Raw genomic sequence first — 14,164 nt, forward strand, 5'->3', positions numbered from 1 at the left:
CTCACTCAGCTTGGTCCTCCTACTGACCAGAGTATGATGTGAATATGGACAACTTAGAAGTTATTTTAGGGTGATTTTCATTATTCCATTAGTATGATAAATAAAATCAGGGTCATAGGAATGGTATTGCAGTTGTCTTTATAACATCACAATTCTTTCTCTAGTTCATTGAAGAAAGGATTTCTGTAGCTAATACGCCACTTTTTTTGTAAGTTTGAAAGAAAGTAATTTTTAACATTGCAATAAATCTTTGTTGGACCTGAATAATGTAAGAAGCCACTGCTGATCCTTCAGACAGCTTTTTTCCTCAAGACAATTATTTTTCTAGTCAATGACTCCAGTATTTTCCACTATGTAATTCAGGAATGCATCGTTTCAAGGCAGCCCACTCCTCTTCATTGTCCAAATGAACCTCAGCATGGACTATATCAACTACTGAGGAAGTCACTTTGTAACTGGGAATAATGTTGCAAGTAGCAAACAGCCACTAACCTAAAATTTGATAATATTTCTTCAGCATGTTGACAGAGAATATTTGGCTGGATGTTTACACACAAAGGAACAAGCTGCATGCTTTTCTGAGTTTCTTTTAAATTCCAAAGCTTCTCTTATTGGCAATAGTAAGGCTAAGTTTGAAGATCCAGGCAGATTTCCAAAGGAAGTACATACTGTACAATACAAGGAAAAACATACTGGAAAGTTACTAGTTCTGTCAGCAAGTGGGAAGAGGAGTCTGTCTACTTACCCTCGGACCTCTCTTTCCTGAGAGACCTGGGATACCTGCTGGGCCAGGTGGGCCCTTGGGAAAGAAATGCCAAGAGGTTAGGTATAAGAACAGACACATATTTCCACAGACTTATTAAGCTCTTCATTCTAGGCAAATTTTTTTCAAATCCCAGTTCCTAGCTGAGGATGACTTTCAAGTAAATGACACTAATCAGCAGGGGTAAGAGTTGAAACTCAAGTGTCCCCTTTAATCTATCCAGAAATGGCAACAGGAAGTCTACAACTTATCATTACAGCCACCATATCTGGTTTTCACAGGGCCCATAACTAGTAGTTTTGAGGGCAATTTTACCTAAATTTACTTTTACTACTAAAGGAGGAATTCAATTTAGGGTTTGGAGACCAACAACTAAAGTTTCTGTCAGACACACTTCAAAAGGGGACTAGACTTGAAAAATTAAAGCACTGGCCATTTTATGCTCTCTTAAAAGATTCATACCAAGGATATGTACAATGTGTTAAACTTCTACTGTGATATCGTTTAAAATACCCAGTAATAGGCCCTCCCTGGTGGCGCAGCAGGTTAAAGCACAGCACTGAGAAGCTAAAGCCACTTCCGTATGAGTTCGATCCCCACCTGCCCCAGAGGAGATCCACATGGCTTGGCAGACCTCTCCTGACCCGCCCACTGCTCCCCTCAGCAGTGTTGATCTGCCTGTTCTGCTCCCTGCTCTGTCTCTGGTGAGTCCTCTCACCCTCTGCATCTCTGGCCTGTACCCCAGTTCTGTATGAATAAATAAATCTTACAAAAAAAATACCCAGTAATAATTTTGCTTTATACCAAGTACAGCATACTAGGAAACCTCTAATAGTGAAATAATTTGCAAGTCAAAATGTAAACACAAAAAGGAATCAATTTTTAAATCTGAGTCCATTACATGTTACTTATTAAATATATTATAAAGAATTAAGAAACTGCTTCTTGGATTCTTCATGTAATGTCTATCTATGTCATCATTTTTATTACTTCAACAACTATAGAAAAAAATAAATGTTCACTGGAGACATTGTAAAACATACTCATAACTCTGTTGCTTCAAGGAATTGTCCCCATGTACTCTGAGACAGGGCATCATCTTGGCTCTTTTTTTTAAAGATTTTATTTATTCGTACAGAACTGGGGTAGAAGAGGCCAGAGATGCGGAGGGTGAGAGGATTCACCAGACACAGAGTGTGGTACAGAACAGACAGACTGACAAAGTACACTGCTGAGGGGAGCAGCAGGCGGGTCAGGAGAGGTCTGCCTCGCCATGTGGATCTCCTCTAGGGCAGGGGGGGATCCAACTCATGCGGAAGTGGCTTAAGCTTCTTTGTGCTGTGCTTTAACCTGCTGCGCCACCAGGGAGGGCCATCATCTTGGTTTTTTATAGAGCACACACATTCCCCTTTACAAATATTCACTATTGTAGTAAAAACAGTATGCACTTTGAGATTAAGCATACTGAGTCTAAAATACTTGTTACATCATAAGTAGCACCATCTTTTTATTATGTAGACGAATGCTCCTTTCTCATTCTTACTATTAACTGCCTAATAACTTTACCTTTTATTGATTTTATAGTCATTTTGCAGTTTTCTGGTGTTCTATAAGTCTTTCAAACTGTCTATTGTCCCTTCATTGGCTTTCTCCCTTCCCATGCCCCCAAAACTTGATTAAAAAAACCCTTTCATATATACTCTAACATTAAAAAATACTCACTCTGTTCAGTAACAGATTCTCCTTATATCAAATATATATATATATAGCTATATATATATATACACATATATAGTTTATACCATCAAATATATATATATAGCTATTACTGTATCACTAGCTTTCATCAAAAACATGATTTCCCATTTTTTTTAAAAGATTTATTTGTGCATACAGAACTGGGGTACAGTCCAGAGGCTCAGGGGTGGTGAGAGGCTTCACCAGAGACAGAGTGGGAAGCTGAACAGGCAGATCGAGGAAGTACACTGCTGAGGGGAGCAGCAGGCGGGTCAGGAGAGGTCTGCCGTGCCATGTGGTCACCTCCGGGGCAGGAGGGAATCAAACTCAGGCGGAAGTGGCTTAAGCTTCTCAGTGCTGTGCTTTAACCCGCTGAGCCACCAGGGAGGGCCATTTCCCATTTTTTTTTAAATGGAAATTATTTTCAAATTAGCTCTGGCTCTGTTGTTACAATCATGAATTATAAGCTGATAATTGAAATTTAAAATGGAACTAAAATTGAAAAACTAAATGTAAAATTAAATAAAAATTCCAGTATCTTTTACTATTACCATCATACTATTTACTTATTTATTTTTAAGATTTATTTTTGTGTCTATACAAGAACTGGAGTACAGGCCAGAGATGTGGGGGAGAGTTGGAAAGATTCACCAGGGAGAGTGGGGAATAGAACAGGCTAAATACATATCTGAGGGGAGCAGTGGGTGAGACAAGACAGGTCTGCTGTGCCTGTTCACCTGCCTGACTGAGGATCGAACTCCTGTTGCAGAGAGCTATAGCTCAATAGTGCTTAGACTTTAGGCCCTTGTGCCACCAGGGAGGGCCACCATTATACTATCTATAACAAAACCTGACACCATTAAAAGAACAGATGTCTTCACAGTTAATATTAGGTACTGGGAAGTAAAAGTATATTGGACATCACAACTGAAATACTCAAGTGGTTTTGCCCTAAGTAAAAACCAATTCTAACTGGTCTTCACACTTTGCATTCCCAAATCTTTGAGAACAGATTATGATTATTAATAGGCATTGTCTTGAAACCAAAGAAGTACTTTTATATAGCATGACTCTTTGAAGGAGAATAAACTATTTTCTATAATGTACTAAGAAAAAGGTACTTTAACTTCTTGGTGACTAATTAAAGAAATGTATAATTCAAGTAAAAGTGCAAATGTTTTCAATTATTCATTCTAGATTCAAATCACATCTTAGTCATTTACTAGCTTAATAACCTTGGAAAAGTCAGTTATAATTTCTAATTCTTAGTTTCCTCAACTTTAGAATACTTTTGACAAAAATCCTAAGAGTTATAGCACACACTAAAGATACTGTATATAAAAGATACTGTATATAAAATACCGTCACTATGTCCAATGTATCACAGTAACTCAGTATAACTATAAAACAAATTTATAAGTTATGCATGAGGCATAGCAAGGATCCATTAATGTTAATTATTATTGATTAGGTAATATATATGTGCACACATACACATACACACTGAGGCAAATAATATCCAGAGACTGACCAGTACTCTTAAGAGATCATAATTCTTGGTTAATTAATTTTCAAAGTTTACAGTGTTGATAAAAAACAAACATTAGCAGTAAACACACAATTATATATTTTACTTAGTGATTAAAGAAAAACAATAAGCAGAGATTACCATAACAGATTAACATAATGCACTTAGTTTACATGGTAGGATCAGAGAAGGTTCCTTTGGAGTATTAAGTTAGACTAAAGGATGAATAGAAGTTAGGAAAAAAGGAGAAAATAAAATGAATTAGGACATCATAGGTAAATTAAAGCAAAACAAATCATAATCTTGAGAAACAGAAAAAATTAGTAAGAAAAAGTGGAAAAAATGAGATTGCCAAAGCAAACTGAACCCAGATTACATGTGACTGCACAGAATATGATAAGCACTTTTTAGTGTTTTCTTCTTCTTCCACCAGAGTTTAAGTAGATAAATTACATAATATGATCTATGCTTTTAAAAAGAGCACTAAATTATTTATGTAAAAGATGACAGAATGAGAACATTTTTAAACTACCCTTACTCCCTCAAAACCCACTGGAAAACACCAAAAGAAGAAAACGTAATTTCCAATGAAACAAAGAAAGGATCACAACCACAAACCACAAAATATGAAGGTCATCTTCCAAATACTGAAAAACTTTGGAGTAAAGAAAAATGTTGGGAGATAACCAAACACAAAAAAACTCTCAGACCTCAAAGCTTGCACAAGCTATGTATAACTAAAAGTTTATTGTTCTCAAAAATCCATCCCAATAATCCTTGATGATGATGATGAGACTCAAGTGAATAGGAAAGCCAGAAGGCAGATAATTCATGGCCCAATAGAGACTCAGTTCCAAAGAGCCCACAGTAAGGAAAGGAGTCAAACAAACAAACCCATTACTTCTAGGATCCAGCAAATCCCCTAACCTTAGGAGACTTCTGGTGGTGATGGTGGTAAAAGGAGAGCATAAATCATCACTATTACTTCACAGAGTATCTGTGATATAAAGAACTTCACAATAAATTATACATGAGACCAAATAAGTATGGTAGGATGATGTTTAAGGCACTAACTGAAATTTGACAGCATGAACCACTCCTTTTTTCCATTTTAAAAACTATTGTTTGTAGTCAAACATTTATTTTTAATTATTTATTTATTTACATTGTTCTTCATTTTGTACATTTTTTCATCTTGGTTGTAATCCCTGTGGACTTCCTACCACCAATTCACCCATGTGCCATCATCATAGTCCTTTGTTCTCTTTCCACCCCAGTTTTGAACCTATTCCCCTCTCCAACCCCACAGGACATCTGTGATTTATCACTGTTACTTGATTTCAGTTTTTACATTATTGCAATTATTTTTTGCTTCCATGTGATCTAGCAATTTCACTTGTAGGTATTTACCCAAAGGATAAAAAAAATATATTAATTCAAATGCACCCTATGTTTATTGTTACACTATTTACAATAGGGAAGATGTAGAATCAACCCAAATGCCCCCAAATAGATGACTAGATCAAGAAGATGTGGTATATATACTCACTAGAATGTTACTCAGCAATTAAAAAAGATAAACTCATGCCATTTGTGGCAACATGGATGGAGCTGGAAGGGATCATGCTCAGTGAAATAAACCAGAGAGAAAAAAATACTGGATGGTTTCACTCATAGAAGGAGTGTAAGGGGTCTGAATCACTCACTTTATTTCTCTTTGCCTCTACCTATATTATTCCAAAACAAATAGTGGCCCAAATAAAGATGCCATATTTTAAAAGGGGACAATAACCCAAACTGGAACCTACACATAGGTACGGGGGCTGGGCGAAGGGTGGGGGAGGAGGGTGGACTGTGAGGAAAGAGTTGTAAATTAAAAGTAAATGAAAATTATTTACCAGAAGAGGAAATTCTCTATGTAATAGAGAAAAGGTTCAGTAATACAGCTTATTATAAATTCAAAGAATTTCAAGACACTTTTTCTGCAAAAATAGAATCAAAAAAGAATTATGGGGAAAAAGAGCAATCAAAGTTGATGAAATGGGAACCAGAAGACCTTAAGAAATGAAAATGCAAAATAAAAAACCATTATAGATGAAAGCCCTATCAGCAGTGATAAAACTTACACAACTGAAAAATCGATAGAGGAATATGGGTGTGAATTCACAGAAAATAAGACAGAAGAGTGACCACATAGGTATGACCATAGAAAAGTAAAACTGTCAATCATCATCAAGACCATTTGACATATGCCAATAGAGTGCCTGGAGAAGAGTAATGAAAAATAGAAAAGTATTAGAGGATAAAAAGGGAGACTTTTCTATAATGAAAATAATTTTCAGATCAAAAGTGTTTCAGGAGAAACTGATACAGAACCTAACAGATAAAATGAATTTCAAAATAATAAAGCAGCACACATGGACACACAGTAGGAAAAAAGTCACAAATGGAAAAAAATCTGGTTGATCTCAGACATCACACAGCAGCATCCACTTCAAGGAAGTAGTGCAACAATTCCCACAAAGTTCAGTATTTTATTTCCATTCTCTCTCATCCTCTGTTTCATAAAATCTACGCTTAGATTTTAATGCATTCTCAAAATTCAACAATGACATTCCTATCAGAGATCCAATGGATTCCTTCCACTTCTTCTCAGTTTTCCACCTCTGACTTCTCTAGCTGTTTGCACTGCTCAACAATTTCTTCTCCAACCTATCCCTTTGGCTTTTGTAATAATAGGCTATACTTTCCTTAGAATTGACTAGTCCATCATATTTCTTCTTTTTTCCTTACATAACCCAAAGCAAACATTCCCAGCGATTGGATTTGGTAGCATGTCAAACTTTTATGAAAATGTGACCCAACCCTAAACCTTCAACAATACTAATAGGAAGACTCCCACATCTATTGTATAATCACCATCTTCTGCTTTGACCTCTTTTTTTTTTTACTTCAGCTCCTTCAATTCCTCTAACTTACTGAATTCATGAGGTCATTAAATGTCTTCATTTATGTTCCTGTTCTAAAACTTATTACCTTTCTTAATTGTCTGTAGTAATGGATCATCATTCTTTCAATCCACAGAGTAGGATCAGTTAATTTCTTAGTTGTACCTATTTTCTCAAGGGGAGGACAGGATAAAAATTATCAATTTGATAATTAAGTATCTTCATAACTTGACAATATCTAGTTTGCATCTGTATTCTTCAGACTTTTTCTGAAGAAATGAGAGCCCACATTTAATCCTTATTTAAATAGAATCCTATTTAATATGATCTGCTCAGTGGCTCAAATTAGGATGCTGATAACTGTTGTAGCCTAAAAGAATTTCCCTAATATATTTTTCAGATTTTGTTTTAAAATATTTCAACATTTACTGAAATTAGACTTGCTCAATATCTAACAAATCAGTTTGAGTAATAACCACAAAGAAGACATGAGGTAAGTAATGGCATCATTTTCTCCCATTCATTCTAGAAGTAAACCAATTAACACATTTCATTTTCATCAAAAACAAAGATACTTTAAGATTGATTTCACTCTGTTGCAATTTAACATTAAAAATTCATTTCAAGTCATGTAGGTTGATTTCTTAAAGTATACAAATATAATAAACAACAATAGGGCCCTCCCTGGTGGCGCAGCAGGTTAAAACACAGCACTGAGAAAGTAAAGCCACTTCAATATGAGTTTGATCCCCACCCCAGAGGTGATCCATATGGCGAGGCAGACCTCTCCTGACCAGCCCGCTGCTCCTCTCAGCAGTGTACTTGGTCTATCTGACTGTTCTGCTCCCCACTCTGTCTCTGGTGAATCCTCTCACCCCCTACACCTCTGGCCGGTACCCCAGTTCTGTATGCATAATGTTTTTTTAAAAAAGCAACAATATATGCCAAGTGTTGTGATTTAAAGTGGCTTGAATGAGTTTTAATGATTTAAAAAAATTTAAATGTTTGTCTGTAATTGTCCCTACACAACAACAGAATACCAGAGTTGAAAAGTCAATCTATTGTTTCATGGTTTTGATTATACACTATTAGATAAGTGACTTGGCTGACATTTTCAGTGAATGGCTAATAGGTTAACTGGCTCTTTTTATTAGGTAGGTGAAACTTTCAATAATCCATAAATATAAATTGATAGTATTAAAGATATGATGCTATTCCTCATAGAAATTAAGTTATTTCATTTACTATGATACCATAAGGGTTTGTTTTCACTCAATGGTTCATTACCAAATTATCTCTAAGTAAAATAATTTTTACATCCTAATTTTAATACATTTGATACTATTTTGATGAAAGAATTTGTATACTTAAAGTAGTTTTCTTTAGTTTACTTAAACTTTCATATTCTTAACATGATTGTGCATTCAGTTTATGGGTTTTTTAATGATCTACATTTAGAAGTCCTAATTGGATTTCAGCTGAGCAAGAAAAACAAAGCTTATTCACCGCTTTACCAGAATTAAGTAATCTGTTCATCCTGCCAATCATAAAAAGATAAGGTACAATATTTGGGCCAGGGTTGGGTTCTATTTGATATGTTACAGCAACCATAAATTCACCCACCATTTTTGCAATCGATCAGTTCTGTATTGTTTAGTCTATAGGACTGCATTTGAAATGTATGGGAAGTTAGTGTTTTAAGACAGATTTAAAAAACAAGAACTTACGGGAGGTCCAGTGTCCCCTTTTGGCCCTCTCAGATTCTCCATTTCGAGCATTGCATTAAGATCCTCATAATAATAATACTCATAAAGCTCAGGTTCATAGCTATTTTCGATGGGATAAATAGCATCAGAATCAAATTCACCTTCCTTCCTTAGATCAAGGTGATTATCCACAGGTAGTCCACCTGCCACTCTGTATAAGGTCGCGTTTAAAATCCGTTGCATTTCCAGGAGTTCATTAGTGTATAGATTTGCGGTGATAGCCTTCTTGAGATTGGTAGCTGTATTTTGTTTTATGTGTGGAAGGACAGATGATAACTTCTTAAATGGTGACAGATCAGTGTCTCGATCAGTATGTTGTATAACTCTGTCCGACACATTTAAAAGCAAACTACATTTCTCCTTGCTAATTGTTCTTGCCTCACTGAGGCAACGATGAGTCATTGACAAGCTTAAATTTTTCTGAGTGTCCTTCTCAGTGATCATTTCTTTGGCCTGAATCCCCTGATTCACAAGATCCGAAGCAGAGACATTCCCTGAATGAGGAGAAATTAACAGAGATCTTGATATCTGGTGTTCCTGTTTTTTATGTAGCACTGCAGAGTAATTACTTGTAATATGTGGGATGCTTTTGATTTCAGTAATCTCTTTGCCTTCTGACAGAACTTTTCCTCCAAAATGTTTAGGCAAGGAAGAGTTCTCTGGTTTCTTAGCTGGTCGTATAGTTGTATGAAGAAAGTTTGTCCCAGGGTGACAATGTTGTTTTATGTATCTGCAATAATTTGAAGGCACTTCTGCAGAAGGAACAATATCCAGCTGACATATTATTCCTTCAAAACGGACAGAATCATTATTCATACTTCCCAGAGAAAATACACTGTTAGAATCAAAGGTATGAAATTCTGAAAGAGTCTCTCTGGTAAAATATTGCTTTCCACACTCCACAGACATGGAGACAACTTGGTTTCCCACAGTAATGGCAAATGAGTGCCATTGCTCATCGTGAATAGTATAGTTGAAAAATACAGTCTGCTTTCCTCCAAGGTAAACCACTAGTTTTTTAGGTAAGAATTGCACTCCTAGTTGCAGTCTATTTTTATTTCTAATGCTGAAGATAAATGCATTGTTAATGCTATATGATTGTAACACAATTAATATTGTAAATGGGTGTTCTAAGTTGACTGGTAAAATTTTCATGAGAGGTGACTCAATATAAGAATCATTTGTTAAAATTACACCTGATTCTGTTAAATGGACCCCCTGAGGTAATGGTGTAGATGATGACGGTACAGCAGTCACTGATGAATGTCTTACATCTTTGTCTCCAAGGCCTAGCTGCTGAAGAATATCTACGCCTGCAAATAAAGAGGGAGAGAAATTATTACCTTAATGAATTTTTGTATTAAAAAGAATATAAGAAAATCTCCCATGTCTGTATTCACAGTAATCTCTCAAATAACGATGCTCAATAAATAATTAATTTCCAGGTAATAAGAGGGGTGTGTATGTGTGTGTGTGTGTGTGTCAAATGTTAGTAATTTCAGTATACAACACCCCAATAACACCAAACTTTGCATTTAATTAATAGTCTCTCATTTTTGCTCCAATACAATGGGAATCTTGTTACCCCAATTTATATATGTTCAAAGATTGCCAGCTGTCATTTATTTCTTAATTTTTTTTTTTTTTTAGATTTTATTTATTTGTACATACAGAACTGGGGTACAGAACTGGGGTACAGGCCAGAGGCTCAGGGGTGGTGAGAGGCTTCACCAGAGACAGAGTGGGGAGCAGAACAGGCAGATCAACGAAGTACACTGCTGAGGGGAGCAGTGGGCGGGTCAGGAGAGGTCTGCCACGCCATGTGGTCACCTCCGGGGCAGGTGGGAATCGAACTCATGCGGAAGCGGCTTTAGATTCTCAGTGCTGTGCTTTAACCCGCTGCGCCACCAGGGAGGGCCGCCTTGCAAATATTTTATAAAATTCTGAATGAGTGAACTGGACTCACTAGAATCTAATCATATATCTCTATAATTCCATAAAACTAAATGGCATTTGTAAAGAATGATGCATTCTTTCTCAAAGAAAGTCAGCCATATGATCTACATTATTATTTGGGTTATAAGTCTCCTGTTTCTATCTTTGTATGTGTATATGTCAATTCATAAATTTTACTAGTGAAAAAAAACACTTGAAAATCAGCTAAGATCAAACTCTTAGTTTTCATTTTATAGGTAGTTAGTATTTATTTTATAATTCATGTTTATTACAAACACCAAACATAACAAATGTCAGATACACATATGAATTGTTTACAATAACTATTAAATATTATGACTATAAAATCTATCAACCAAAGTTTCTTCTCATTAGAGAGCTTTTACAAAAGACTCAAGAGTTTTAATGCTGTAACAGTCATCATGTTATTTTAAAAGTAGTTGCAATTTTATAATTTTAAATTATGTTTTATATAAGATATTATATGACAAAATGTCTCAAAATTTTTCCACCAAAATGTTCCTAACAGCAGTTGAGAATTATATGCCTCTCCAGTAGTTTGGGGGACCATTTTTAAGATGCCCCAAAGAAAAACTATATGACATTTTATGTTTAATAATTTGTGAAAAATAATTTTACTATACAATAGGACTACTTATTTCAATATAAAACATGAATTACTACCTAAATCAGTTAATCATTCCTAGCCCCAGTCTTCAATGAAAATTTACTCTCCTAAAACATGTCAGGCTTTGTGACTGAGTACTCTTGCCCAATGCTACCTGCCTTTGAGAATAGGTATGTCTCAATCTGTGAGATATAACATGGAAGAAACACTGCAACTTAATGCATAGAGTAAATATAATCAAAGTATGTCAAAGCTATCATTCTGTGATGTCAGATAAGGTATTCTTACATACAGAAAGACAATTATGTGGTATAACATCAAGCAGGAAATTCTTCTTACATTTAAGAAAAAATTACTACATTTAATAATCTTGAAACTCAAATTTCTGTTGCCATTAAAATCATATATTATAGAAGAGTAATGTTTGAAAATTTTATAATATGTATGTTTTCAATAGTTCCTCAGATACATATTTCCTTTACTTAAATTGAATGTTCATTACATTCTTATAGTAGCTGAACTTTTTTAAGTCGAATGTCTTTGAGTTTTTATTATTGAGTAAATTTCCTTCAAGTTCAATGCTTATTGAACCATTCTTGTAATCCTCAAATCAAATCTACTTGAATGTTGAATTTTCATAGTAATTTGATAAGCACTTACAAAGGGATTTCAAGCACAGAAGTTGACAACAGTTAGCCACCTCACATTATTCATTTTGTGTCCTCTAGCTCGTTTATTTTACAAAAATAATCTGTTATGGACTAAGAGGTAAACTTTCTTTCCACTAGTATGTCTATTTGGTAATTTATCACTGCTTTAGCTTTATGAATATTGGAATCATGGTTATTATTCATGGAAGTAAAAAAAATCATACAATCAGATGTATTTTTTGAGCTATACAAAAATTTCTGTCTGGATTATTATAGGTATAACTTCTACATTATCTAGAATTAAAAGTAAGCTCCATTTCCTACCCAATATTTTCAGGCTGCTTTTCTCTTTGTCCTTGTTATTTTTAACAACTCCGAAACACTGTCTTAGGTATAAAGGAAGGAGTATGATTTGCTTTGCAATCTAATCTAAACATGATTTTTTAATGTCTACATCAAGTCCATTACATTCATGTGTGATGATCTGTTTAATCCATGTATCACACTGTTTTATATTGTTTTCCTATTGTAATTTCTTATAGCCTTTCACTATGTGGTTTGTTAGCTCTCCTTTATTTTTGTATGTAGTTCCTTTGAGATTTTAGGAAGATGTGTAGTTCTTTCTGAATAGTTTTACTTATAGGAGGAATATAAGAGAAACAAGACATGGGGGGGGGGTAGTATTGATATTACAATACAAAACACAAAACAGAAACATTTATAAGCCAGGGATATCCTATAGGCGAATGGGACAGAGAGGGATGGAAGGAGGGAGGAATGTGGGGAACTATGGTGATGACAGGTGGGAGAAATGGGGGGATGGGGAAGTAAACAGTTTAAAAATGAGGCGCTTCCTGGTGGCACAGCGGGTTAAAGCACAGCACTGAGAATCTAAAGCCGCTTCCGCATGAGTTCGATTCCCGCCTGCCCCGGAGGTGACCACATGGCGCGGCAGACCTCTCCTGACCCGCCCGCTGCTCCCCTCAGCAGTGTACTTTGTCGATCTGCCTGTTCTGTTCCCCACTCTGTCTCTGGTGAAGCCTGTTGCCGCCCCTGAGCCTCTGGCCTGTACCCCTGTTCTGTATGCACAAATAAATCTTTAAAAAAAAAAAAAGAGTAATAATGTAAATATATACATTTTTTTTAAATGAAGGTTACCTTTAAAACTATAAATGTAAATAATGTCTCCAGACCTCTTTATTAGGCATATGTATTTCTCAGTATTTTCTTTTCCTTTCAGGGTTCCATTTTCCCTTATCAACTAGGATTAGTTATTAAGATTATTTCTTTTTGTATTTACTTATTTTTAAATATCCTTAAACTACTTTTCAATAAGCTTAGAATGTTGAATCAGCACACAACCTACTTCTCATCTTTTTTTTTCTCTCCATCTCCCATTTTTGGCAACTGTACCATTCCAGCACTGTTAGTTCATCTGGCATTTATAGTCTGTTCTGTTTTCATATATATATATTTTTTTGATAAATAGAACCAGTCTTCTACAGTAGTTTCCTCAGTCATTTCTTTTTTGTTGGAGGTTGTTATAATAGTTTCCTTTCAAAGGGTTCCTGGGAACATTTCCCAAGTGTTGATTTTTACATTTGTAGCTTTGTCCCTTAAGTATGATTCAACATAAAATTCTTCTGATTCTTTCTTTCCTTGAGTTCCTTGTGGGTAGAGTTCCATTATGATTAGGGACTGCATGTTAAGACAGAAAAATCTCTTAAGTGGGCTAATTTGTTTCCTCCTTATAAGTGACTCAAAGTTTTATACACATGCTTATAAGGGCTGTTTTGTATCTTTGAAGGAGTGCAATTTTTGTTTAGTCAATATGAAGGCATATCCTATCTGGATAAGTTTCCAGGCACACAGCATGCCCATTTGTTATATAGACTCAAGGATTTTCATTGTTCTTAACTTCAGCAAACTTCTCAAAAAAATTTGTCTGAATACTTGTTCTTATTTTATAATTTTTGGTTTTTGTCTTTAAAATTCCTATTATGTACATGTTGAATTTCCACCCTATTTTCTGTAACTATCATCTCCCTATTGTCTTAAATGTTCTTTGTCATCAATTCCACATTTGAATTTCTTATTTCTATCTCTGTGTTCCATATTGTGTAGTTTCTTTTTGTCTGCTTTCCAGTTTTATCTTGATTCATAAAAAAAAAAATCTCTACATTGGCCC

The 14,164-nt window shown here is 35.2% G+C and overlaps 1 protein-coding gene across 9 annotated transcripts in view; it reads right to left on the reverse strand.

Annotated features, from left to right (window-relative positions):
- Positions 1-14,164, reverse strand: part of COL24A1 (collagen, type XXIV, alpha 1) — a 247,039-nt gene that overhangs the window by 213,932 nt on the left and 18,943 nt on the right. For 7 of the 9 annotated variants that reach the window (XR_001145261.1, XM_012722605.1, XM_012722601.1 and 4 more), the window contains exons 3-4: positions 8,704-10,055; positions 746-799 (exon numbers count right to left, since the gene is read on the reverse strand). Coding sequence is in view for 8 of the 9 variants with exons in the window: in XM_012722605.1 (XP_012578059.1) it covers positions 746-799; positions 8,704-10,055 (1,406 nt within the window). In the remaining variant the exon portion in view is untranslated. The remainder of the gene's footprint in view (positions 1-745; positions 800-8,703; positions 10,056-14,164) is intronic. The other 2 variants (XM_012722607.1, XM_012722606.1) reach the window with 2 other exon arrangements.

Source organism: Condylura cristata, unplaced genomic scaffold (assembly GCF_000260355.1).
Source record: "Condylura cristata isolate star-nosed mole 26May11 unplaced genomic scaffold, ConCri1.0 scaffold00008, whole genome shotgun sequence".
NCBI classification, from domain to species: domain Eukaryota; kingdom Metazoa; phylum Chordata; class Mammalia; order Eulipotyphla; family Talpidae; genus Condylura; species Condylura cristata.